At 43.7% G+C, this 26,136-nt stretch overlaps 1 protein-coding gene across 4 annotated transcripts in view; it reads right to left on the bottom strand.

Annotated features, from left to right (window-relative positions):
* Positions 1–17,091, bottom strand: part of LOC147431561 (uncharacterized) — a 70,955-nt gene extending 53,864 nt beyond the window's left edge. The window contains exons 1-2 of one of the 4 annotated variants that reach the window (XM_086494117.1): positions 16,977–17,091; positions 16,638–16,880 (exon numbers count right to left, since the gene is read on the bottom strand). In XM_086494117.1, the coding sequence (XP_086350243.1) occupies positions 16,638–16,781 (144 nt within the window). In that variant the 5' untranslated portion in view covers positions 16,782–16,880; positions 16,977–17,091. Of the gene's footprint in view, positions 1–16,637; positions 16,956–16,976 lie in introns of those variants that run through there. The other 3 variants (XM_086494119.1, XM_086494116.1, XM_086494118.1) reach the window with 3 other exon arrangements.
* Between the last annotated feature and the right edge of the window lie 9,045 nt (positions 17,092–26,136).

The following is a 26,136-nucleotide window of genomic DNA, read 5'->3' as shown; positions in this document are numbered from 1 at the left end:
TTTTCGGAATCCATAAGTGTCGAAATAAGGGATTGGATTTCCCCTCTTAAATATAATTGGCCCTCTCTCGCAGAGTCAGCTGGCGCCGTGTATCCTTATCCTTCTTTTTCTGGGAACTCTTTTTCTTTCTACTATCATTGTTGGAGGTCTGTCGGGTTCTGAGTCAAGATCTCATTAGTGGGGTAAGTCAAATTTCCCAAATATATCCAAAAACCCCGTTTCGCAAGACCCATTAATTCTTGGATAGAATTTGACTTTTGTTCCAAGTAGTAGTCTAGGATCTCTGTAGGGAGTGTAAAGTGTGAGCTTTGTCCTAAAATGTGAGTCAAGGAGAGGAGAGTGGATTTATCCCACATACTGTGGAGCAAGGCTGTAGAGCTACTTAAAGCTCATTTCATGAATGAATAAACACAACTCTATTTTGCACTACATGCTTGTCTATGGTGAGCTTGTGCTAAGCTAAGTCAATAATCAAGATTGTATTTATGAGTCCAAGCTAATTCTATCTTGGAACCTAATTCACTTGAGTGATAACTTTGCTTACACACACACTCACACATTGACGCTATGTTTCTCTTTCATCCACCATAGCTAGCACGATCCCATTCCCAACAAATGGTATCAGAGCTATGGTGTGCTAGCTAGGATTGTTGTTATGCGTTTGTGTGTTGGTACAATTAGCATTACTTTATCATCATTAGATAAATCCATTAGATTTGCCCTTTTATTGCATACCGCATGCCTGATTAGTGTTCCATTGGCTAGCATGAGCATGTTCTTGAGCTAAAGACTCTTGGGCCACTACTCACTAGCTAATTGGAAGATTAATTAGCATAAGATTGCATTAATTTAGCCATTAAGAACTTGCATCTTGCATTCAATAGCTGCTCATTATTTAGCAAATTGACATTTGCAATTTGGTGTGTGTGCGTAGCCCCATTCAAGTGCTTTCCGTCAAGCCCACCCATGCTAAAATCGCATCTCTTTTGCGTATTCTAAAGCTTGCTCAATCTTGCTCTCATGCACACCCTCATTCTCTGGTTTTCCCTGCAGATTCAAAGCCCAAATTGTGTGTGTGTGTGTGTGTATGTGTGTGTGTGTGTGTGTGTGTGTGTGTCTAAAAGGCCTTTAATGCCCACCAAAACCGTGTAGAAAAGAAGCCCCAAAAGGTGTTCAAAGCTGGCCCTACCAAGGTGGGAACACCCTATAAATAAGGGTCAACACTTATTTTTGAGGGGCCATACCAAAAAAGGCTTGGGCGCCCACTGGCGGACCTCAAGCTCGGCGGTGAGCTGTTTTCCATAAAGTTTTCGGGTCCGCGATCGGACGAGGCCGGCCGATTATCCGTCCGGCAGCCCTTGTTGATGCGCGCGTCTAGTCTTGCCTGCGCCTGCCCGAAAAAGGTGCCCGACTGCCCGGGAGTCCTGCCCGTTGCCCGAACCTAGCCCCCGCCTACTCGTGGCCTTGCCCACTTCCTGACTCAGGACCCGTTTCCGCGTACGAAGAATGCCACTCCTTGGCCACCTTTCCCAAGCCTCGAATTAATTGGTGCCCCCACAAAAGCAACCATTCTCTTTGACATTCAAAGGCGGCCTCAAGCACTAAAGAGAAAGGTAGAAGACCTTCATCAACGGCTTCTTCGAGCATACAAAACAAAGCATCTTCAAGCATTTAAAAAGGAGCTCCAAAGGTATCCAAAGTCAACTTCAAAGGCTCATTCCAGTCATCAAAGAAGAACTCAAGGCTGTGAAGGGTGACTTCACGCAAGTGAACAGGTACTTCACATTGAAGGGAAATTCCAAAGTACACATTGTAACTAAGTCAGACTTTGTAAATAATTAATTTATTTACGAGAAAAGAATTATCTAATTAGTTGTGTGCACATCACAATAGATTTAGCAGTTCTGGGCCTCAGGTGCGTCCAAGTTTGGGCCAGTGCACCTCAGGGAGACCCAAGCAGAAAATACCCTGAAGCCCTAGCGATTGGGAAATCGCGTCTTCAATGAAGGGGTAGATAGTAGCCTCAGATTTCAGGCTCAGAAAATTACGCGCCCTAGTGCAAGCACAGGAATGAGATGGGGTCCTTAGAATAATAACCCTAAGGCCTGATTATTTTACGGCCTTAGGATAAGTTAGTTAAAAGTATTCTTAAATGATTTGCGCTGGACCAAATGGCCGAACAAGTGTGAACGGTGATGCAAGAGCATTGCTGTTACGGCAATGCGCTAGGCAGTAGATAAAGTTTTCATTTGTTGCATCTATGTGTGAAGTTGTGCACTTAATTGCACATTTCATTAACTAGCATAGGATTTTTAAAGTCAAAAGTTGAATGGTTTAAAAATTTTAAAGTAAGTGTGTCACTTGGCACACTTTCCCATGCAATCTCTCTCTCTCTCCCTCACTCCCTCTCTTCATGCTAGCGCCCCCTCTTCTGGGAGGCTATAAGAGAGCAGCCCCTCCCCCTCTTGCCAGGTTGGCACTGCACTACCCCCCCAAGTTGACCATCCTCTACGCAGTGAAGCTCTCCATTGAAGCTTGAGAGCAGCACCTTGTGGTGTATGTGGAGCCTCTGAGCACCCATCACCTAGAACAAGGCCTCTCATGGTTGCATGCAGCTTTGGGAGAAGTTTCATCGCGTAAAGTAGTAGAAAACTCTCTTTCTCCCTTGCCTAGCTGTTGCAAATTCCCTGTTTTCAGCCCCTAATCACTTGTATTAGGATGAATTTCAGAAAAATCTTAATAGAATCTCATTCCCCACTACCTACTCTACACATACACCAAGTTTGGAGCATTTCCATCGCGAAAAGAACCTCCATTTTGGCATTGGAACGCGCTCAGGTAACAATTTCTGGTTATGTGCAGAAAATTACAGCAAGCGTGTGTGTGTCTGTGTTTTGCATGTTTCTATGGTTGGTTAATTGCAGCATAGTTACAGGGCACGGGGGGGACGGGCCCTAGGGCCGGGGGACGGCCGTAACTGGGCCGGGAACGGCTGGGAACGCCGAGGGACGGACGGAAAACGGGCCGGACGGGCGGGTCGCAGGGGGGACGGACCGGACAGGGACGGCAGGGGTCGACGGGGTCGGATTCAAAAAAATGGCCGTTTTTGACCATTTGCAACGGCTCTGTGCAGCCCCAACTGCCATATTTTTTAAGCCTTGGTCCTTGGGAGGCTATAAAAGGCTCCCTTGGGCCTCTTAATACTCATAGTCTCAATGCTCAATGCTCATTCCATTTCCCTCAAGCTCAAGGCTCAAACTCATTCCATTTCCCTCAAGCTCAAGGCTCAAGTTTGAACTTGGAAGCTCTCCTCTCCCTCTTCTACCCACTTTGAAGCTCTCCTTTACTCTCTCTCCACACAAGCTCTCCTCTAACCCTTCTAGCTTCTAAGCTCTACTCTCTCGAGTCTCTCCACCATCATGTCATCTCAAGCCAACTCCACTTCTCAAGCCGCTTCTTCTCGAAGGAGGCCCGCCGTGCAAACGTGGTCGTGGTGGGATGAAGTCGACTTTAGCTCGCGTGGCAAAGGTGGCGGTGCAAGACCATGGACGTGCAAGCTATGTCCATACAAGAGATCGGGTGGTTCAAACAAAGTGCGAGCCCATCTTCTTCATGAACCCGGTCACGAGGTGAAGTTTTGCCCTCATGTAGCTCCCGAGAAGAGGTTGGATCTTCTTCAGAAACTCACGGTGTATGAGGTTGCGGAAGCGGCCAAGAGGGGCCGTTTTGTTGCCGTTGATCCCTCCGCCACGGCGACACCGCGAGAGCAAAGGGAAGCCAACCTTGACGACATCTCTCGAACCTTCAAGAGCCATGGATCTACACCGTCCTCTTCCCTTCCGCATCGCCAAACCACTCTCAACGAAAATTGGAATCCTAAATTGAAGGAAGAGGTGGATAGGTCGGTTGCCTGATTCTTCTTCCACGACCACATTGCCTTCCATGCTTCGCGGTGAGTTTCCCTTGGCATATGCACATTGCAATCTTCCATTTTGTATTCATAATGGGTTATAATTTCTCGACTCTCCATACTAACGCAACATGCTCTATTTTGTGTGGATAGGTCTCCATACTTTCGAACCATGGTTACGAAAATAGAGGAATATGGCTCCTCTTATGTGCCACCTTCATCGGAGAGCCTTCGCACCACCCTCCTTGACAAAGAGAAGCTTGCAGTGGAGCAAGCGGCCCAAGCAACAAAGGATTTGTGGGAGACCAATGGCGTCTCTCTTCTTGTAGATGGATGGAGCGACACCCGCAAGCGGTCCATCCACGGGGTGGTGGCCTACTCTCGGGGGGAGATGTACTTTGTGGAGTCACATGATGCATCCGATAGTGGCAAGGCCACCGAGATGCTTGCTGCAGAGTGGACAAGCACCATAGAGATCACCGGCCCGGAGAATGTCCTTTGTATGGTTGCAGATGGAGAGGCGTCAAATAGGGCAGCCGAAGCTATCATTGAGGGCATGTATCCCAGCATCCATGTCACATTTTGCATGGCGCATTGCCTCAATAACCTCCTCAAGGACATAGGGAACTTGTCATGGATTTCACCCACCATTGGTGACGCCTCTCGAATTGTCTCCTTTGTGCTCAACCATCAAAAAGTGTGCCATGAATTCTCAAAGAGGAGCCACTTGTCTTTGCTCAAATATTCAGAGACAAGATTTGCATTCAATTGGCTTATGCTAGGCCGCTTGTCTACATGTGGCGGAGCCTTAAGGGGCCTCTTTCTCAGTGATGAGTTCCAGGCCATGCCGGAGTCTACATCAGCAGTAGGATTGAAATGCCAAGAATGGGCCGACAACGCCGCTTGGTGGGAGGAGGTGAAGACTCTTGACGCCATGGTCAAGCCTATTCTACACCTACTTCGAGTGGTGGATGGCTTGCAGCCATGCATTGGCAAAGTCTACGAAGCCATGGATCGGATGATAGAGGCACTTGAGAAGCTTGTGCCTGACCCTGTTCAGTATGCGGAGATTCATGGCTTGTGTGAGTCGAGGTGGAATGGATACTACTCTCCACTTCATGCGGCAGCTTATGTGCTTGACCCTGAGTTTCAAGGAAGGCGTCAAGAGACCGACAAGGAGGTGAGCAAAGGATGGCGGCTTGCATTGGAGCGCCTTGAGCCTAGCAGTGACATTAGGCGCAAGATTAGAGACGAGCTACTCAACTACAGGCAAAAGAAGGGCTCCTATGGATGTGTAGATGCACAGCTTGATCGCAACAAGATTGGCTCGGTTTTGTGGTGGGAGGACTATGGAGGAGATGGCCCACATTGACAGCGCTTGGCTGTTCGTGTCCTTAGCCAAGCATGTACCACTAGTTGCTTGGAGCAACTATGGAGTGTGTACAGCCACATTGCCTCTAAGAAGAGGAATCGCCTTGGGGTTCACAGGGCCAATGATTTGGTGTTTGTGAGCGCTAACTTGCGTATGCTTGCCAAGAGCGTCACACACAAGGCAGATCCTTTCACTGAGTGGGAGATGGCACAAGAGAATCCATCTATGGCCGATACTCTTTTGGAGGAGCTAGAGGAGGATTTCGAGCCTCAATGCAAGCCTCCCGAGCCGAAGCCCTCATACGTTGCTGACAACCTCGACTACGACGACGATGTGGAGATTCAACAGGCGAGCACTTCTTGAGTTTGATGATCATTGATCACTCGACTCTCGAGTCTAGACTCTTGAGTCTACGACTCTACCTACTACATAGCCCTTTGTACTTTTTGTTATCCTTGAGGCCTCAGGCTTGTCCTAAGTCCTTTAGGCTTTTTGACTCTTGAGCCCTTGTGGCATGCACTTCTCATTTTGTATCCATCGATCATCGATGTTTTATTAGCACATTTCAGCCTATATGACTCGTGTTCTTTGGTCTATTTAGTGTAAATTTATGGTCAAAGTGATGCTCTATGTGTGTGGCATGTGTGTAGGTCAAAAAATGCCAAAAAAACTCTCTTTTTTTTTTGCCGTTCTGACCCCCGTCCCCGTTTCCTGACTTTTGCCGTCCCGACCCCGTTCCCGACCCTGTTCCCGACCCCGACCCGCCGTCCCATGTAACTATGAATTGCAGGAATGATTACGTCCAAAGTGGCACAGTTAGCGGAAGATAGACCCTCATTCGTGAGAGCTTCCGATGAGTTTTGTGGAAGGTAGACTCTCCCCTACGAGAGCTTCCCAAAATCTCGCAGAAGAGGATAGATCCTCTCAGTAGTCAAAGAGCAGTTCTTCTACTCTCTCAGTCAGAAGCAGAAAAAGGCCAAGAAAGAATAGAGGACGGGCTTTCGCCCCGTTCCTGTGCTTGTAAAGATTCTCCCTTAGTAATAAAGATATTCTCTTTATGGGGGGGGACCAGCCCATCTTCTGGTCCCCAATGAAGTGTCAAGCTCTCTCTCTCTCTCTAATTCTCTTGAGTATTTGAAGTGCAATTAAACGTCAGTTTACGCTTCCGTATTTTTGTGACAGTGGTATCAGAGCAAGGTCATCTCTCTCTTCCTTAAGGGATTGACGACTCTTGGCAGACTGCAGAATTGGGAGGACGCGGGATAGAGTTCTCTCTCCTTCAACAGCAGGTGGAAGAGTTGCAAAAAGCTCTCTTCCATCCAGAAGTTCAAAAGATTCTCCATACTCTTGAGAAAGGGAAGGAGAAAATGCCGATGGGGTCGAGAGAAATCCCGCAGAACCCAAAGGCGCCAGAACCAAGGAAAGATCCTTTGATTGGAACCTCCCGCATGCACAAGAGGCAGAGGAAACCTCCAGAACGTCATGTGCGGTTTAACCCAAAGGTTCAAGAGCAAGATCCCCCTGATTCCCCTCAGTTCTCTTTCATGAAGGATCTGGATAACATCGTTGCTCCGGAAGACATGTTTCTTGACGATCCGTCGCAGCAAGAAGTGCATTCAAGGGAAAAGACTCCTATCCATAAGGAGTCTAAGCATAGAAAGAAGGAGCACCATAAGAAGAAGCATAACAGGCAGAAAACATTCAAGTCGGGAGACAAAGATGTGAAATTCGACACCTACAATGGACGGCGTGATAATGACAAAGCTTTGGCTTTCATCCACCAATTCGAAGTTGCATTTGCTGAAGGGAATTTTAAAGAAAGATCCAAGCTTCGCCATGTCAATATGTATCTCAAAAGGCACCGCCAGCAGTTGGTGGTTAACCCTTATCCTGGAAGATCGCAAACCCCAAGATTGGACTGCTTTCAAGAAGGAGTTCTACACACAGTTCCTTCCTCCAGACTATGAGGAAGAGGTAAAGAAAGAATGGGATCAACTTTCACAGTCAGAGAACGAAACTGTTCCACGCTATGTGGATAGGTTTGGGACGTTCTCTTGAAAGTCACTCCATTCAAGAAGATTGACGATTCGGAGAAGATGCACAAGTTTGAAGAAGGTTTGCATGAAGCTTTGCAAAAGGCTATGAATCTTTACCCTCGAGGTAACTTGCAGATCCTTATGGAATCAGCCCGCATAGCTGATGGAATACATGACAAGGGTACTCCCACGAAGATGGAGCAAAGCACTTACCATGCCAAGTAGAAGGCTCTCCATGAGCAGCCTACCTCTACTTCTTCTTCTCAAAAGAAGAAAAGAACCGCCTCCGAAGCAGAAGCAAAGCCAAATCAGCCCAAGAAAGGGAGATATCTCTCGCCTGCTGAGTTGCGAACCTACATTAGTGAAGGAAGATGCTTCAAGTGTGGACAAGTTGATCATATGAAGGGTGATTGTCCTACTAAACCTCCGCAACCACCCTCTTCCAATGCAATCCCAGATGTACAGGGAAATACGACCAAGGATAGAAAAGAAAGAGCTCTTCTCAAAGCATGGGGTAGCATCAACAACCAACGGGCTCTTATTCTGTTTGACCCTGGCAGTACAGACAACTTCATCTCTATAAAGCTAGCTGATGACCTGAACTTACAGCCCAATCGTTTTGGAGTTTCTATTCAAGCACAATCTGCTTTCAAAGGGCAGAACTCAAACTCTACTCCAATCATAGGGAAGGTGAATCTAAAGGTCGACGACTACAAAGATCAAGAGTCTTTCTCACTAGCTTCACTTGAAGGATGCGATGTTATCTTGAGAATGCCTTAGCACTACAAGATGCATCCCATTCCTGACTATGTTCAGAAAACCTTATCCTTCGCTCATAAAGGAAAGGAGTATCTTGTACTTGCAGATGCAGGTGATTGGCGTATTCCTATCGCCAATCACATTGCCATCAAGAAAGAAATGAAAAAGTGTGTTTCAGCGTACTTGATTTTTGCAAGAGAGAGAGAGATGTGTCTGTTTCACAACTTTCTTCCTCTTTAGAGCAAAAAAGACTTAAGTTATTAGAAAGTTATAAAGATTGTTTTGCAGATGAACTTCCAAATGAACTCCCACCTTCGCGACCTGAGGATCATACAATTGATTTGATCCCAAGAAGTTCTCCTCCAAATCAGCCCCCTTATCGAGTTAGTCTAATGCAACAAGAGGAAATTCTCAAGCAGGTTAACGAACTTTTAGAGAAGGGCTTAATAAGGCCTAGTACTTCTCCATATTGTTCACCTGTCTTGCTAGTACAGAAAAAGGATGGCACATTCCGTATGTGCATAGACTATAGATCTCTAAACAAGATCACAATCAAGAATCGATTTCCAATCCCTCGGATTGACGACATTCTTGACAAGTTACAAGGAGCAAGTGTCTTTAGTTGTATAGACTTGAAGAGTGGTTATCATCAAATCCGCATAGCTCCTCAGGATGTGCATAAGACTTTATTTAGAACAACCTTCAGGTTGTATGAATTTCTAGTGATGCCTTTTGGACTCACTAATGCACCAGCTACTTTCAACAGAATGATGGATAGAATCTTCCACTCATATAGAAGCTTTACAGGCGTTTTCTTTGATGACGTCTTAATCTTCTCAGAGACGGAAGACGAACACTATAAGCATCTTGCCTTAGTGTTTGAAGAATTACGCAAACACAAATTACTTGTGAATGCTAAGAAGAGTGAGTTCTTTTTAAAAGAAATCCAATATTTGGGCCATATAGTGTCTCACAATCAGGTGAGGATGGACCCTGATAAGATTCAAGCAGTTGTAGAATGGCCTATGCCAACTACAGTACATGATGTACGAAGTTTCCTTGGCCTCTGTTCCTATTATCGGCGTTTCATTCAAGCTTTTTCCGCGATAACAGGTTCCCTCCATGACCTGACAAAGAAGCGGATTCCATTCCATTGGGGGTCTGAACAAAAACAAGCTTTCGAAAAGCTTAAGTATCTACTCAGTCACGGACCTGTTCTCACCGTCCTTGATCTTCGCAAACCTTTCGAGGTATACTGAGATGCATCTAGAGATTGTGTAGGAGCAGTTTTGAACCAAGAGGGTCACCCCATAGCCTACGAAAGTCGTCGCCTTAAAGATGCAGAGTTGCATGTCTCCATATACGAGAAAGAGCTAATGGCAATAATTCATGCTCTTTCCATTTGGAAGCACTATCTATTAGGAGCTGATTTTATTATCAAAACAGATCATCAAAGTCTTCGCTACTTTCTCACACAGAGAAAGTTATCAGAAAAGCAAATGAGATGGGCCAACTTTCTTTCAATGTTCCATTTTCAGATTTTACACACTTCTGGAACAAAGAATGCACTTGCAGATGCTCTCTCCAGGCGTCCAAAGATCAATGCACTAACAACAATTTATCATGAGGAACTAGAATCTCTCAGCGAGATGTATCCTCAAGATCCAGACTTCGCCACAATTTGGGCAGATCTTCAAGCTGGTCACTCAAGGCCACCTTATTCCATTAGGGATAATACGCTCTATCGTCAACAAGCAATATGCATAGCTCAGCCCTTACGACAGAAGGTGATGGATGAAGCACATAATTCTCCTTATGCCGGGCATCGGGGAATTGCTTCCACCACTAGCGTCCTCGAAAGGTATTTCTTTTGGCCAACACTCCGTGCGGACATTGAAAAACATGTACGCGAGTGTTTAGTCTGCCAAAAAGTAAAATATGACAAACATAAGGTTTATGGCAAGCTTCAGCCGCTCCCTGTGCCTAACACGCCATGGAAAAGTATTGCCATAGATTTTATTACGGATCTTCCTAGATCCAAGAATGGAAATGATGCAATCTGGACTATAGTAGACAGATTCAGTAAGCAAGCACATTTTCTTCCAGTAAAGAAGACGATCAAAGCTGATCACATGGCTAGAATATTTCTAGCTCAGATCTTTAAACACCATGGATTGCCAAAGACTATTGTCAGCAATAGAGATCCCCGCATGACTAGTCTATTTTGGCAGGCATTGTTCGAAAACTTGGGAACTAAGCTTGATTTTTCATTAGCTTATTCTCCTCAAACAGATGGTCAAAGAGAAATCGCTAATGCCACTGTTTTAGATCTCCTCAAATGCTATGTTTCAGAACGACAATCCGAATGGGAATAGTACTTACCAATAGTTGAGTTTGCATATAATAATACCATACATTCCTCAACTGGTAAAGCTCCCTTCGAAATTATTTATGGGAAGCCACTCTTACTTCCTATTATGGTGACCAAAGAAAACATCTTCGCCGCAGATGAATTTGTGCGCAATATTGATATTGCCCATCAACAAGTAAAGCAAGCGATTCTTCGTACTCAAGAGCAACAGAAGAGAAAAGCAGACAAGCACAGAAGGAATCTCAATCTTGAAAAAGGACAATATGTCCTGCTTCGGTTTGAGAAAACTAGATTGAAAAAGCGGGTCAGAAAAGGGAAAGTTGTCAAACTTTCCCATAGATTTTACGGCCCTTTCAAAATTACAGATAAAGTCAATGACGTGACTTTCAGATTGGATTTACCTTCTAACTGGCGCATCCATAATGCTTTTCATGTCAGTCTCCTCCGACCGTATGTTGGACCTCCTCCAGTGGCGCAAGTACAAGAAGATCCTCCAGAAGTCGAAGAGACTGAGGAACTCCTTCAACCTGAACAGATAATACACCACTCGGAGCGACAACTCAAGTCGGGGAGTCTACATCGAAAGTATTTAGTCAAGTTCAAGAATTACACTCCTTTAGATGCAAAGTGGATGACTGAGTTCGATCTTAAGGACTACCCAGACATCTTGCACAGTTATGTTGACGCTCTACACTTGAGGTCAACTGTTTAGAACCAAGAGGGATGTAACTAAGTCAAACTTTGTAAATAATTAATTTATTTACGAGAAAAGAATTATCTAATTAGTTGTGTGCACATCAGAATAGATTTAGCAGTTCTGGAGCCTCAGGTGCGCCCAAGTTTGGGCCAATGCACCTCAGGGAGACCCTAGCAGAAAATACCCTGAAGCCCTAGCGATTGGGAAATCGGGTCTTCGATGAAGGGGTAGATAGTAGCCTCAGATTTCAGGCTCATAAAATTACGCGCGCTAGTGCAAGCACAGGAATGAGATGGGGTCCTTAGAATAATAACCCTAAGGCCTGATTATTTTACAGCCTTAGGATAAGTTAGTTAAAAGTATTCTTAAATGATTTGCGCTGGACCAAATGGTCGGACAAGTGCGCAAAATAATGCCAGAGCATTGTTGGTACGGCAATGCGCTAGGGAGCAGATAAAGTTTTCATTTGTTGCATCTATGTGTGCAGTTGAGCACTTAATTACACATTTCATTAACTAGCATAGGATTTTTTAAGTCAAAAGTTGAATGGTTTAAAAATTTTAAAGTAAGTGTGTCACTTGGCACACTTTCCCATGCAATCTCTCTCTCCCTCACTAGGCTATAAGAGAGGAGTCCCTCCCCCTCTTGCCAGGTTGGCAGTGCACTACCCCCCCAAGTTGACCATCCTCTACGCAGTGAAGCTCTCCATTGAAGCTTGAGAGCAGCACCTTGTGGTGTATGTGAAGCATCTGAGCACCCATCACCTAGAACAAGGCCTCTCAAGGTTGCATGCAGCTTTGGGAGAAGTTTCATCGCGTAAAGTAGTAGAAAAATCTCTTTCTCCCTTGCCTAGCTGCTGCAAATTCCCTGTTTTCAGCCCCTAATCACTTGTATTAGGGTGAATTTCAGCAAAGTCTTAATAGAATCTCATTCCCCACTACCTACTCTACACATACACCAAGTTTGGAGCATTTCCATCGCGAAAAGAACCTCCATTTTGGCATTGGAACGCGCTCAGGTAACAATTTCTGGTTATGTGCAGAAAATTACAGCAAGCGTGTGTGTGTCTGTGTTTTGCATGTTTCTGTGGTTGGTTAATTGCAGGAATGATTACGTCCAAAGTGGCACAGTTAGCGAAAGATAGGCCCTCATTCGTGAGAGCTTCCGATGAGTTTTGTGGAAGGTAGACTCTCCCCTACGAGAGCTTCCCAAAATCTCGCAGAAGAGGATAGATCCTCTCAGTAGTCAGAGAGCAGTTCTTCTACTCTCTCAGTCAGAAGCAGAAAAAGGCCAAGAAAGAATAGAGGACGGGCTTTCGTCCCGTTCCTGTGATTGTAAAGATTCTCTCTTAGTAATAAAGATATTCTCTTTATGGGGGGGGACCAACCCATCTTCTGGTCCCCAATGAAGTGTTAAGCTTTCTCTCTCTCTCTAATTCTCTTGAGTATTTGAAGTGCAATTAAACGTCAGTTTACGCTTCCGTATTTTTGTGACACACATTGATCTTGCAACCAAGCACAACAACTTCTTGCAATGTATGTAATTATATTCGTTTACATGGATGACATTATAAATGTGCTTTTGTAAGGGGATAGACATTGGCATTGGAGAGTCTCCAAATTGCTAAAACCTCTCCATGTGTGAAGACTTTGTATGAGAAACACCGCATGCTTGGACTCTCGGAGTATGACCAAGATGGAAGAGAAATCATTAACTTTTTGCATAAACCCTTTTATAGGATACCTTTGCATATTGTTGCATGTCATTATGACGCATGGAATAAAGCCTGATTGCACAACAAAAAGGGAGATAGAAGCACTTGTTCGAGGGGAGGATACGAAGTCAAAGACCATGAAGCAGTTGAAAGCAACAGCAAAAGCTACGAAGGCAAGAGACATATCAAAGGATCAGCTCACATGGTAGAAGACAAAAAGGATGAAGACGAAAGCAACATTGAAGACCCATTTTGAAGATGCAGCCTCTCTACTTGTAGGGGAGGACTTTTTTCCTGTGTGGATTTTATTTTCCTGTGTGGATTTTAACATCCTTTGTGGATTTTGTTAACCTGTGTGGATATTACCATCCTGTGTGGATAGCAACTTATCATCCTGTGTGGATTCTGCATCTTCAGTACCTTGTCATAGTCCAAACCTCAAGGGGAGGATTGTAAAGTGTGAGCTTTGTCCTAAAGTGTGAGTCAAGGAGAGGACACTGGATTTATCCCACATATTGTGGAGCAAGGCTGTAAAGCTACTTAAAGCTCATTTCATGAATGAATAAACACAACTCTATTTTGCACTACATGCTTGTCTATGGTGAGCTTGTGCTAAGCTAAGTCAATACTCAAGATTGTGTTTATGAGTCCAAGCTAATTCTATCTTGGAACTTAATTCACTTGAGTGACAACCTTGCTTACACACACACTCACACATTGACGCTATGTTTCTCTTTCATCCACCATAGCTAGCACGATCCCATTCCCAACAAGGAGTCCGCAGCAAAACCGCTCAATCTATTCCTTAAAAGAGACCTTCTTAAATGAAGCGGTCGGTAGCAAAGAGTCCCAACACCTCTCGCAATAAGCGTCCAAAGAATCTCCCTTGGTCATCCGAAGGTAGTTGCAAGCGGTTTGTATATCCCGTTCGTACTCTTGGGTCAGCCAAGAAGAAATAAAGAGCCTTTTAAATTTCAACCACTTAATTGAAGCTTCTTTCCTCAAAAAAAGAGTGGACCACCATGTTCAAGCATTTCCTTTAATCCACGTCAGCATGTCAGTGCGTTTTGCGGAGATTCATACGCTGCCATGTCACCATGTCAACGCATAATGTGGCCATCCTTACAGTGCCACGTCAGCCTGTCGACGCATTTTCCGTCAGCCCGCAAGGGGTGTGTGTTTATGTCCGGGTGGCTCTACTTAGTCACCAGTTTGTGACAAGATGCAACGTCAACAACAGGTTGATGATTGCGCAAAGCAATTGCTCCAATTTTCAAAGGATCCCCAGTATGCCAAATTTTTGACCCGGCACCCAATCGATGAAGTTCATTCCCGATGGCAGACATCCATCAACTTCCCATTAAAGTCAGCCCTCAAGAAACCTCCTGTCCCACGGATGCTCACTGAAGATGAACTCGATGACGTTGTCAAAAGATGAGTCGACCAACTTTTGGGAGCGAAGAAGCAATTGAAGAAACGCAACAAGGGAACAGACTACCCTAACTATTTGTGTCGTCAATCTTCTTTTTGCGAATGCAAGAAAACAAAAGAAGCATGTACACTTTGAGGGATTGTCTACTCGTCCTCATCTTCTTCTGACAATTCGGATAGCTTTTCTTCTTTTGATTCAAGTGATGAGGACAGAAAGGGCAAGAAACGACGAAAGAATCAAAGATATGGAAAGAACACGAAGAAGGCCAAAGAATTCAAGGAGGGTGGACAAGCCATAAAATTCGAAACCTTTTCAGGTTTTCGAGATGCGCACAATGCCCTCGCTTTTATTTAACAGTTTGACATAGCTTTTTCTGGAGGCCGCTACTCAGAGCACTCCAAGTTCAAGAGAATTTTTTTTCTTTGTGGCTCACTCAAGAATACGAACGAGACGTGATTACCGCCTAAATCATCTTCGGATGGTATAGCCAGATACTTTAGATACTTATTGCAAGAGATTTTGGAATGTTTTCCTATCTGCTTCATCCTTTAAAAGGATCAGTTTTAAGCAGCAAATCAAGCAATTTTTCTGTGGACTGTCCGGAGAGATATGAGAGCTTATTACAAAAACCTCAGACCATACAGTAGTTGAAGGAACATGCTAAGCAAGGCTTTGCTATGCATTCGGGTAGCTTGACTTATCCATCAGAACCTTCAACAAGTGATGACAGAAGCAGAAGACTAAAAGATACACGACCCTAACTCACAAAGGAATAGAAAGACAAATATCTCAAAACGGGAAAGTGTTTAGAATGCGGGGAACAAGGACATATATCGGCACGGTGCCTCAAAAAGGCTCAAGAATGAACAAACAACATACTAAAATAGAGCTAGGCAAGAAGATACTTGCTCCAGAACAAATACCCGATAGAAAATTGAAAAAGATACTGATGTATTTTATGACTTTATGAATGAAAGATTTTGAAACAGGACTTTTCGAAGATGACTTTGATTTATGTTTTCTGGAAGAACTTGTTGTTTGTGTGCAGATAACAAGTGAAATCGATGACGAGTGAATGCAATTGGGAGCAATTACAGCTCCAGACTGAACCCGATCACGATTCGAGATAAGAATCATAAATTTCGATTGATGATGATGACTGATGATTGAATGAAACTGTGGTGAGCGCATCAAGAGTTCCCCGAGGGATGAGATGGCTACACAGCGATAAGATGACTAGAACCGAATGATTGAAACACTCTGTTCAGTATGAACTCCGTGTTTGACTAATGAACTATAATTTTCAAAAATGATGTGATTGTGTTTGAGTGCAAGATTGAAAGATGGAATGATTGAAAGATGAAATGATTGACGAAATGACTGTAGCATTTCGGTCTTGAGAAATGGACATGATCGCAATCAGAATTAGTTAATCGGACATCAGTGAGGTCCGGCGTGATCTAGATGCGATTGCTAAATACGTTGCCAGGAATCATGGTCCTAGATCTGAATGGATTTTAGATGATATGACTTGAATGTGATGTGATGTGACTGTCATCTTTGTGCAAGTGCTAGATTTGTGTCGTCTAGTGTGTCAGTACTTAGAGTCGGTGTCTACTGAACTGGGTTATGGCTTATGTCTGATTTTGCCGGCGTAATGGAGGGCGATTACAATTCTTTCAAGAGGGGTGTATGTCACAAATTGATGACGTGGCATGACTACCCAGACACCAAAAGACATTTAATAAGTTGTTCCAACTTATTTTTTCTTCCCGCTGCAAAAAGACAGAGAACACTGTGAATGTAGATGACTCGGGACTTGGAGTGCGAACACTTGCAAGTTGCAAGGCGAGGAGAGAGAACTCTCTATCGACCTGCACAAAAAGTGGCCCGGTCTGTCGACTTGCAAAATTGGCGCTGCAGACCCTCACAATAAGGCCTACAGCCTAAGATGACAAACGTAAGGGACACACAGGTCCAAAAAGACCAAAATCAATCAATGATAATGTGCCCCCAATCTTTTGCAGGCAGAGTACGGTCTCCGATACCATACTCCTGTTTACAATACCTTTCTAAACATTTGGTTCAGTAACCATACGCATATGGAAAATCTACAACTAGTACTGGCTGATTGAAAAATAACATTTGGGCGAATTTCAATGCAAATACACAAGCACAAAAAACCTCAATTTACATTCTGAAATGTCACCCTGACTCTATCATACACCAAACTTCTAGTGTAAGTTAGATGAACAGTCTCAAAAATACCATATTGTACCGAACTGAATTCCACAATATTGTGAGGTAACTATGCAAAAAACTACCATGAAAGCTGAATTTGTGTACCTGGCAAAGTCTCCTGAAGTAAAGAGCCCTTCGGTGCTGATTGACATTCTTGTACATGAGGCGCTCAAAGATGGTGGATTCGTTTGTTAGTTGCAGAAAAGCCTCCTGCAATCGACTTTTGATACTAGGCAAGGTAGGCTCCATACGCGTCCTTGAAGATCACCAGAAGCGCGTTTCAGGCTGCTGGTACAATGACAATGGAGTTTCAGGCTGCTAGTTCAATGAGAATGGAGCTCGAGTAGTCTGTTGGGCGCCACATACAAAGAAAGTTTCTCTGGGCGAGTACCAAAAGTGCATCATCAAGAGCATTTAAAAAGGCACTACTTAATCAACCATTACCTTGAGATCTACTCACACTCTTTCTCTTGTTAGTTGCAGAGGTTGTTCCATACGCGGAGGAATATCCCAAACAAGTATGTCCTGACGATTTTGGAAAAATCTGTATTGAGGCGAATCTTGCTTAGATGCCGACGAAGGTGTTGGAATAAAAGTTATTAAAAAAAACACTTGACGTCAGGCAAGGCAGAGAGCAGCTGCGCGTAGAAGCTGATGCAAAATTGTTTTTTTTTAAATACATGTGGACGTCGGTAAGTCACCGAAATCCTTTGGGTGAGGTGGTTAAAAAAAACATTTGACGTCAGGCAAGGCAGAGAGCAGCTGCGCGCAGAAGCTGATGAAAAATTGTTTTTTTTTAAATACATGTGGACGTCGGTAAGCCGAAATCCTTTGGGTGAGGTGGTTACTACAACGTGATTGGAAATCTGCGTGCGCCCATTTGAGTTCGATCTCTACCTCAGAGTTTTTGGGGAGTGATTGGTTGGTGCCCACACAGAGGTTAGCTGAGGCCTCAATCGGGATCTACAAAGATTCCGCCTAATAAAAGCACGAACCTACAAGTATGACAATGTTTTGAAGTCCGTTTTGCTTCTCACCATTTCTTCATCCTTGCAACATGCCCATTGAATTGAAGGAAATGCCATTAAATTTCTCTAAATGAATGTGTTTCAATCCACCAATGTGTTGAAACAACCAACCTACCTCCCCCCCTCCCCAAACAAAAAAACCTCCCCTCCCCTATTCAAAAGAAATGCGCCATTTTTTTGAATGCATAGGGAGTGTGTGTGTGCCAAGGAATTTAAAAGGCACGCAAGGTTTCTTATGATCACCTCATAAACAAAGCTATAGGTCTAAGGACGATATCAAAGTGCCTCGTACTCCAAGGGAGCTTAGATAGATGTCGGGTTGTGTCCATGTGTCGCACGTGTCAAAGCAAGGGACTTGCCATACACTGTGTGCGAGTCACAAATGGCTACAAGCAATGTCGCTCACCGTCCTACGCTCGTCTTCGTGGAGGACTCCTCGTCGCGAAGGAGAGGGAGCTACCGTCATGCCGCGCTCAACCGCCTCGCCGTCGCAATGCTCTCTCTCTCTCTCTCTCTCTCTCTCTCTCTCTCTCTCTCTCTCTCTCTCTCTCTCTCACACACACACACACACACACACACACACATATGAAGAAGAAGATGGAGATGGAGCAAGAGCACTCTTCAATTGCACAAATGAGAAAATGTGTGATTTTTAGGTTTAGGTGACTTTTATATGAGCTCGCCCATTCACACTTGGGCGCCCATGCTTATCCAACTAACCCTTGAATGTTCCACTTAGAGTGCGCCTCTCATCGGCGATCACTCTTACCCTTTTTCTATTGGACCGACAAGCCCGGCCCATGACTACTAAAAGTGGACCCGGTGGTTAACATGCCCCCCTTCCTGATGTAAATTCCGTCCTCAGAATATAACAGTGCAGCATTGGGATCCACGATAAGAGTACCTGTATAGCAGAAGAAAAACAACATTGTGAAAGCTCAAAGGCAACATGTGCAGGCGTGCAATAAGTAAGATGCATACATGATATTCTAGAAAATGCGAAAAAAAAATCATAAATCGTAACATTGCCAACTAAAACAAGCGTAGTGCCTGAATAAAATGCAATTCAGTTAAGGTCTATTAGGTTAACTTTAAGAGAAGTACACAAGAGCTAGGGCTAAAGTAAGTACTACATTGACCAACGTTAATTCAAAAATGTTGACTACAGAGTAGTTAACCCTAGGAATGCTCGTCGAGGTCTAAAGACTAATGATCTTGTCACTTATACCATTTAAGTGTAATCAACATAAAATACAAGGAAGTTTGTACTATTTGCTTTCTCTTTTCTCTCTTTTTTCTTTTTGGTCTGCTACAAGTAGCTGGGGGACTCAAGGTCTCAAATACCAACAGTTGGGAAACTCGAGGTCTCAAATACCAGCTTGAGCATAAACTAGCCAGGAGACTCAACATCTCATATACCAACTTAACACATAAAGTTACTACAATTAATAGACTATTTAGGAATTAAAGTCGGCAATTAAGTGGCTTATTTAAAGCCAACTAATAGACAAAACTCAAAGAGAAGAACACGGTACTAGAAGTTTGAAAAAATTATAATTGGCAATGTCACAACTTCATAAATTTTATGCATTGTTAGAAATTCAAATGACAAGATGCAAACATGTAACTGTGGAAAGCATAGATAAAAGGAAGTAGTGCACCTAATATAATGAAGAACATCCGTTGTAACATGTAAATATCCATTGTCGTTGTCCTTCAAAGGCATCCTTATGTAGTCACAAACTGCACAATAGTCATCACCAAACATATACCTTCCAGAGGCACATCAGAGAACTTTGCTAATCGATAAACTCTAAACCAGAAACACTCTTATCGTACTAATCGTACCTACCCTCCATCACTCGAGTGATGAGGATCAAAGTAAGTGGAGGTTGGAGAGCTTGATCGGTAGCTCTAAAGCTAAACCGCCATCCTCATCATCATGGTAGGTGTAATCCTCTTCGGTAAGGCCGTGTGTCTTGTCTGTCCAATCACCATTATCGTCCTCGTCCTCGTCTGTGCAGAATAGTATTAGGAATGTCACAAGGCATGCATACTCAGCCTGGGCAAAAGGGTAAACTTGGGCAATTGGGCAAACTTCCTTGATAGAATAGGGATCCGTCGTAGTCAAGAGGCGGACCAGCCACTCTAACTCCTCAACATTTCTCTCACAAGTGAGTGATTCAATCGAATCCCATTCAAAGAAAATATGAGGATAACATAAATGCATTACTTGGGACATGTAAAAAGAATATTCATAAGAATCAGCCATATCTGTGAACCCAAATAGAGGATGGTTAGGTGTTTAATGACATAGGTTTTTGTTTCAATGTACCTGATGTGACATGTGTAGGTCTGGGTCAATGATTTTAACTAGTATTGTGCACACTCGTTTGCTAATTGCTCTTGCTCTTTACTTTTCTTTCTTAAAAAAATATTATTTTTTAAACTAGAGTGGTTAGTTACTATATATCTATATATATACAATCCCTAAAATCGGAAAGCTCAAGGATCAGGGAAAGAAGGGTAAGAGGGAAATAATTCAATAGGCTGACGTGAATGAAGATTCCCTCCTTCCTTGGGTAGATCACACTTTAAAAGGATATCACCTTTTGGCACGAGTTATTCCAATTGGTAATAGGTGAGGATTTTAGCCAATAGTTCTCTATTACCTTGGGTGCCTCATCCAGTTGGAAGGTGGTAAGGTACTCTCCCATGAACGAACTTGAAGTAGTGCATCAGGTAATAATTGAACAATGGGAGGTGTCGAATCTTTTGTAGCTTCATGGAGGCTGCCTATGGTAGGTGGAGGTTGTGTAGAAGCTTTTACCTCTATGCATGCATTACATGAGGAGCTACAAGCTTCATGGAACTCCCCCTTTCCTGAGCTAAGCCAAATAGATTGGTTTTGCCTTGGAACCCAAACTAGCTCTGGAATAGGTGTGTAGCATTCTGTGATCTTTCCCTTCCCACGGTCTTCCATCGGCTTTGAAATCACAAGGTTTGACTCACATGGTTTCGTACTGGATAGGGAAGGACACGATTTACGTTTAGGTACCCAAATTCGATCATTTCCATCATAGTAGCCTTGGGCTTCTAATAGTTGTCTGGCAATCCAACATGATTTGGTTTTCACCTTCTTAACCTGAGTGGACGCCTTCCTTTGAGGTTTCCTTCGTGAATTAACTTGAACCATAGGGGGGTCCGATAACGATACCTTGGGGACCCATTGATATATACCCTTGGTCAGATCACGTGGAGTCTTTGATGTAGCACTGTCTGTCGTAGCCATGGAAGTTGAAGCTTTAGAGGATTGTGCTACTAGCAAGGATGTTGTGCCTTTTTGGATTGGCAATATTTTGTTATTTTTTGTGTTATGAAGAGGTGAGACTTCAAGTGTTGTTCCTTGATCCGTAGGGCCATGAGTTGGTTTCTGCATCGGGATACTCGCGATCTCCCAATCGATATTACATTTGACTACAGACATCCATTTGCACCCCAGGTTTATATTACCCTCCATAGTACCAACAGGCATGACCAAAAAGCTTTGAACCACGGTTCCATTGTCATAAATAACAGGAGTGTGTAGGATTCCAAAAACAGTGGTCTTCTTCTTATTGACACCCTTGACTTGGATGGTGCTTGTGGATAGGGGTGGTTTTCCAGCTGACACCAGACTCCATAGGATAGCAAATTATGTTGATCTCCTGTATCCAATAATGCCTTATATAGTACTCTCCGATAGAGGCTATTTAGTTTAATTGGATATCATAGAGGTGGCTCAGATTCCGATGAATCATCATCAGTGTCTTCAAAAAACGCTTACGTGATTCCCAGATTAGCTTCTCGTTGGCGTCTAAGACGTTGTCTTTCTCGAGCCTCAACTCTTGCTTGGATCTTTTTAAGCTCTGCCTGTTCTTTGGTTGCTTTCTTTTGATGGATGGCTTGTAACTCTTCTTGGCTTAGAGGATCATAGTACCTTTTGAATTTACTCCCATTGAGGAATCCAATGGTTTCAACTCCATTTCTTCCATCCATAGGTTTTCTTTGAGCCTTTGTATACACAACCTTACGTTCCTCTATGGTGTAGGATTTGAAATGTTCAGTTTTTGCAGGGTGTAAGTCTGTGGGGTCCTGTTGTTCTGTGGACTGTGATTTCACTTCCAATTCCTTTTGTTGTTGAGCTAACTCTCGATTTTGTCGTCTCCTTACGATACAGCTCAACTTTGGCTTCTCTGTAGCTTCTAGTTGTGCAATGTCAATGGATTCTGGACTACACCACATATCGTTTGAAGGTATTCGCCCCATTTATCGACCAACTTTCGATGAGCATCACATACCCCTATATAAATAATCCATTCTGCGGTAGATTTCTTTTCATTTATTCTAGCACGCACATTTGCTCGATATCATCGCCTCTTATATCTCTTACTCTTCTTGTCTAATTTTCAATTACGGCCAATCTCTAGTGAAGAGTCAATAGATGAATCGCTACTTGTGTCTTCTGCTCCCTTGGAAAGATTGTCATCTAGGGTACCATAGGGCCCTGAATGGTTTGTCCCCACATTTGCACTAAGATTTAACTCAAATTCTTCGTCCTCGGAGTCAATTTCAATTGATGATTCAGACCCCAAATCGTGTGGGCTATAGTCTTGTGAGACGCTACTGTTCCAATGCCAGTCAAACCTTCATCTTGTAGGTCATCAAAAGCTATATGCATTGCTTCTAGCATGTTTAAGGGTACGAGTGGTGGCATTTCATCCCCCTCAGGTGTTACCTAGGTCGTCCCCCTGTTTCCCCAAGTGTCTATGGTTGCTGCTAAGTGGACCCAATCCACATTGTTTGACTCAGTCATCCCAGGTAGTACATCCATATAAGGAGAATCTTCCCCAACATCAGTGTCCACTTTACATGTGTAACAATACTGCAATGGGGCCGAGTGAACTATGGTGTCATATCTATTATCAATTATAAATTTGTTTCCTAGAGGATGTGCTCGACAAGTTACAAGATCCACTTGAATGACAGAATCTTGGAACTGCAAGTAGACATGGTTTTTAGACCAGTCATGCACCATTTTTGCTTCCCTCATGAAAGGACGTTCTAAGATCATCTCAGATGCCATAGTGTGCTTGGAGAAATCCATAACAATGAAGGTATTTTTTATTTTATGTCCAAAGACCTTGATCTTGAGATCTTCTAGCATCCCAATAGGTTTAACAATAGACCCATTGGCCATCTTTACTACTATGGTTGTGGTCCCAAGGTGAGGTCTTCCCATAGTTTCCTAGCAATTTTTAGTCACAATGCTAACCCCAGCGCCACCATCAAGGATTCCCTTCACAGTTAATCCCTTGGTAGTGATTGGTATGGTTGCATTGGATATATCGCCCTCAAAGTATTGTCCCAACTTGTTAACATGTATTTCTACAATAGGGTTCTCTTCTAGGTTGGGTTGTGGATCTAAGTGTTCCTCCTCTATTGGCATCTCCCTAGCTCCATCCATTACGGTAGCCCAACCTTCAGTTCTCCATTAAGGAAACCTCGAAGATCTAAGAATAGCTCAGGGTCTCCATATAGTTTGGACATGATGGTGGTTCTAACTTTTGAAGCCATAAAATCCATCAATTTGGCAATATTTAACGGCACCTTTTGGGCTTCAGTCCCTTGACGTGGGGAAGATGGGATCTCCATTTCTTCGATAGGGTCAGGTAGTCCCTCTGTAAATATTCTTTCTAACAAGAAGTGAGTACGCCCACTTTCCCATGACTTTAAGTTACTTTCTTCTTGGATGACACTAGGTATGGCTAGGGGTCTATGGACTTTGTGAGGTTGTTGTTGCGTAGGGGACAATGTGTCTGTAATATGGATTTGCCTAGGTGCTGGGTCTAGATCCCTTTGGGTATCTTCTACCAAACTCCTTAATTGCTTGACTCGCTTGATCTCCTCTATAGGGTTTGGATGAATTCCTATCTTCTTCTTGGATCCTGGCCATTGTGGCTCATGACGATCTTCCTTGTTGGTTTCTTTCTTAGTGGTCGTTTTGGTGTCCATAGTTTCACCTGAATCAGAATCCTCTTGAGCGTCGTTCATATATACGGGGTCGTCACCAATCCCTATGTTGGTCTTTGAACTGGAGTCTGACTTCACTGCTTTTTGTGATCTCTTCCTTCGTTTTCTTCTTTTTCTAAGATTGGGCAATTGATGCCGTGTCTCTTTCCTCAAGAATATAATTTTGTTTTTGGAGCATCGATCGGGTGAGTACGTTTACCGGTACCATAGATGTACTTTGTGATGGCTCCTTGGTAACCTCAATCAAGTTTAATGGCGTGATCTTCGACGCATTTGGATTATTTGGACATTGGGCAATCAAATGATCTATGCCACATCAATTACACATGAGTATCGGCATTGTAGACGTGCTCGCTTGATTGGTTTGCATTAGTGTGGCGTTCTTTTGTAGCCTAATAGGACACTCGGCCAAACGATGTGGACCTCCACACTCATAGCATTGAAGAGGTGGTCTCTTGGCAGTGTAATTGATATTTTGGCCTCTTGCAGCAAGAGCAACTACTTGATAGACAGGTTTGACTTGTCCCCAATAGTATTGTGTACTTTCTTCAAGCACATCAATCCCATAGGCAATATTAGGGTCTATATCTTCCTCACAGCCTTCCAAACAAGCAATAGATGACTCACAATCCACTTGATTCACAGACGTGATTCTTGGATGTGGTGGTTGTGGTCCTAGCATTGGAGGTGGTAAGGGTGTTGTTTGAACTACATTTTGGGCCCTAGGGACCATGTGTTGTGACGTTTGTTCAAGAGGTGGGGCTGGCATCAATGCAAGCACTCGAGGTGTGTCTGTCCATGCCAAGGTTAGTCTATTGGCCATCGCGCGCTTAAGTACTATGCAATCCTTATCTTGATGACCATACCTCCCACAGGCATTGCAATTCCCATTGAATTTTACTCTAAAAGTAGGGCATTCATTGGTACTATGCGAACCATAGCATATTGAGCACCATTGTTGCACCCTTCTTGGAGCACGATTGTCTCTAAGACTCTCTTGAATGGCCTTGGTGAGATCTGCTAAAGTCATTTGAGATAAGTTTTGCGGAGCACGATTGTCTCTAAGACTCTCTTGAATGACCTTGGTGAGATCTGCTAAAGTCGTCTCAGATATCTTTGGCTCCTTAGCAACAGGCTTTAGGGTCATTGGTTGATGCCCTAATGCTTGCGAGCTAGTAGATTTAGGCTCAACAGACACTCTTTCTCCTTGAATCATTAAATTATCCTCCAATTGGATCGCATTGGTGGTGACTGCTTTTCAAGTGGTGATACCTCTAATGACTAGGCCATTGTCGATAACCTTATGTCGTAATCCCCTAATGAATCTATCAAGCAATTGATTATTATTGAAGCGCTTATTTGGATTATAATGAGAATTCAAATGCTTCCAGCGACTAATAAAGTCTCTCACGAACTCTCCTTCCTCTCATTGGGCTTTCTGGACCTGAGATGCTACACCCCAAAGAACTCCCTCTCGTATGTATTCTTTCAAGAACAGTCTCCTAAGTGTAGGGTAAATCGTCTTTTCTTCCACCCTTAGGGTTCTATACCAATCCCCAGCCTTCTCACTTAAGGTTAGGCTTAAAGCATTACTCTTATGCAGGTCATTGTGTTCTCCTAGAGAATCGCATATTTGTTCAAACACTTCGATATGCTTTCTCACATCCCCGTCTCCACTAAACTTTTGATTGAGCTTGGCTTTTTGTACTGCCTTACTTCTAGACTCTCTACCAGGTGTGTTACGCAAATTCTCAGCAATAGGTTGACCGATGGTTTGAGCAAATGCTACCAAATCTCCTAAATAAGCAGGTATAGTGGTCGCAGGTGCAGGCGCTCCTGGAACTACATGTGGAATGGGAGTTGGCCTTGACCTTGGCATACACGCGGCCCTCGGGTCCCATACCTCCTATGGTGGTGTACCACGTGGTGGTCCAAAGTTCATAGGTGTGGCCCTAGGCATAGCCGGTGCTGGATACGACATGTTATTGCTAAATGGTATGGCTCGACTTGAATAAGAACTCGGATAATGCCATTGTGGAGTGTAAGCCCTTGGCATAATTGGGAGTGTGGGAGCTACGTGGGCATGAGGTGTGAGAGGTACATAGGTTTTATGCGCACCTATAGGTATTGTTGGGGGCACTGTGCTACTAGGTAGCGGTGCAGTGCTAACAAACGAGGTCCAGGGTGTGCTTTTTGTACTCATCACAGATTGTACCAAAACTCCAGGCGACACAATCACTGAAGGGTCCATTGGACTCACTGAAGGAGTTTCCATCTGTGATAGTGTCGGTTGTCTAGCCTTGCCCGTATCCAAGAATCTCATAAGGCCCATTGAAGGAATGTTAATCCCTCGGTTTTGCCTCTCCGATTGGATGATGCTATGGATGACATTGCAGACCATTTGTTGCCGCTCCTCTAGACTTGTGGTGCTAGAAGTAGATTGTACATCTTCTAACCAACCTATATGGTATGTGTAACTCATTTACAGGTCAGTCAAGGTTTCG

The sequence above is a fragment of the Adiantum capillus-veneris genome, chromosome 21 (genome assembly GCF_014529385.1).
Source record: "Adiantum capillus-veneris isolate H3 chromosome 21, ASM1452938v2, whole genome shotgun sequence".
NCBI lineage: Eukaryota > Viridiplantae > Streptophyta > Polypodiopsida > Polypodiales > Pteridaceae > Adiantum > Adiantum capillus-veneris.
The sequence above is the reverse complement of the archived record's forward strand: the minus strand, read 5'-3'. Positions and strand labels throughout refer to the sequence as shown.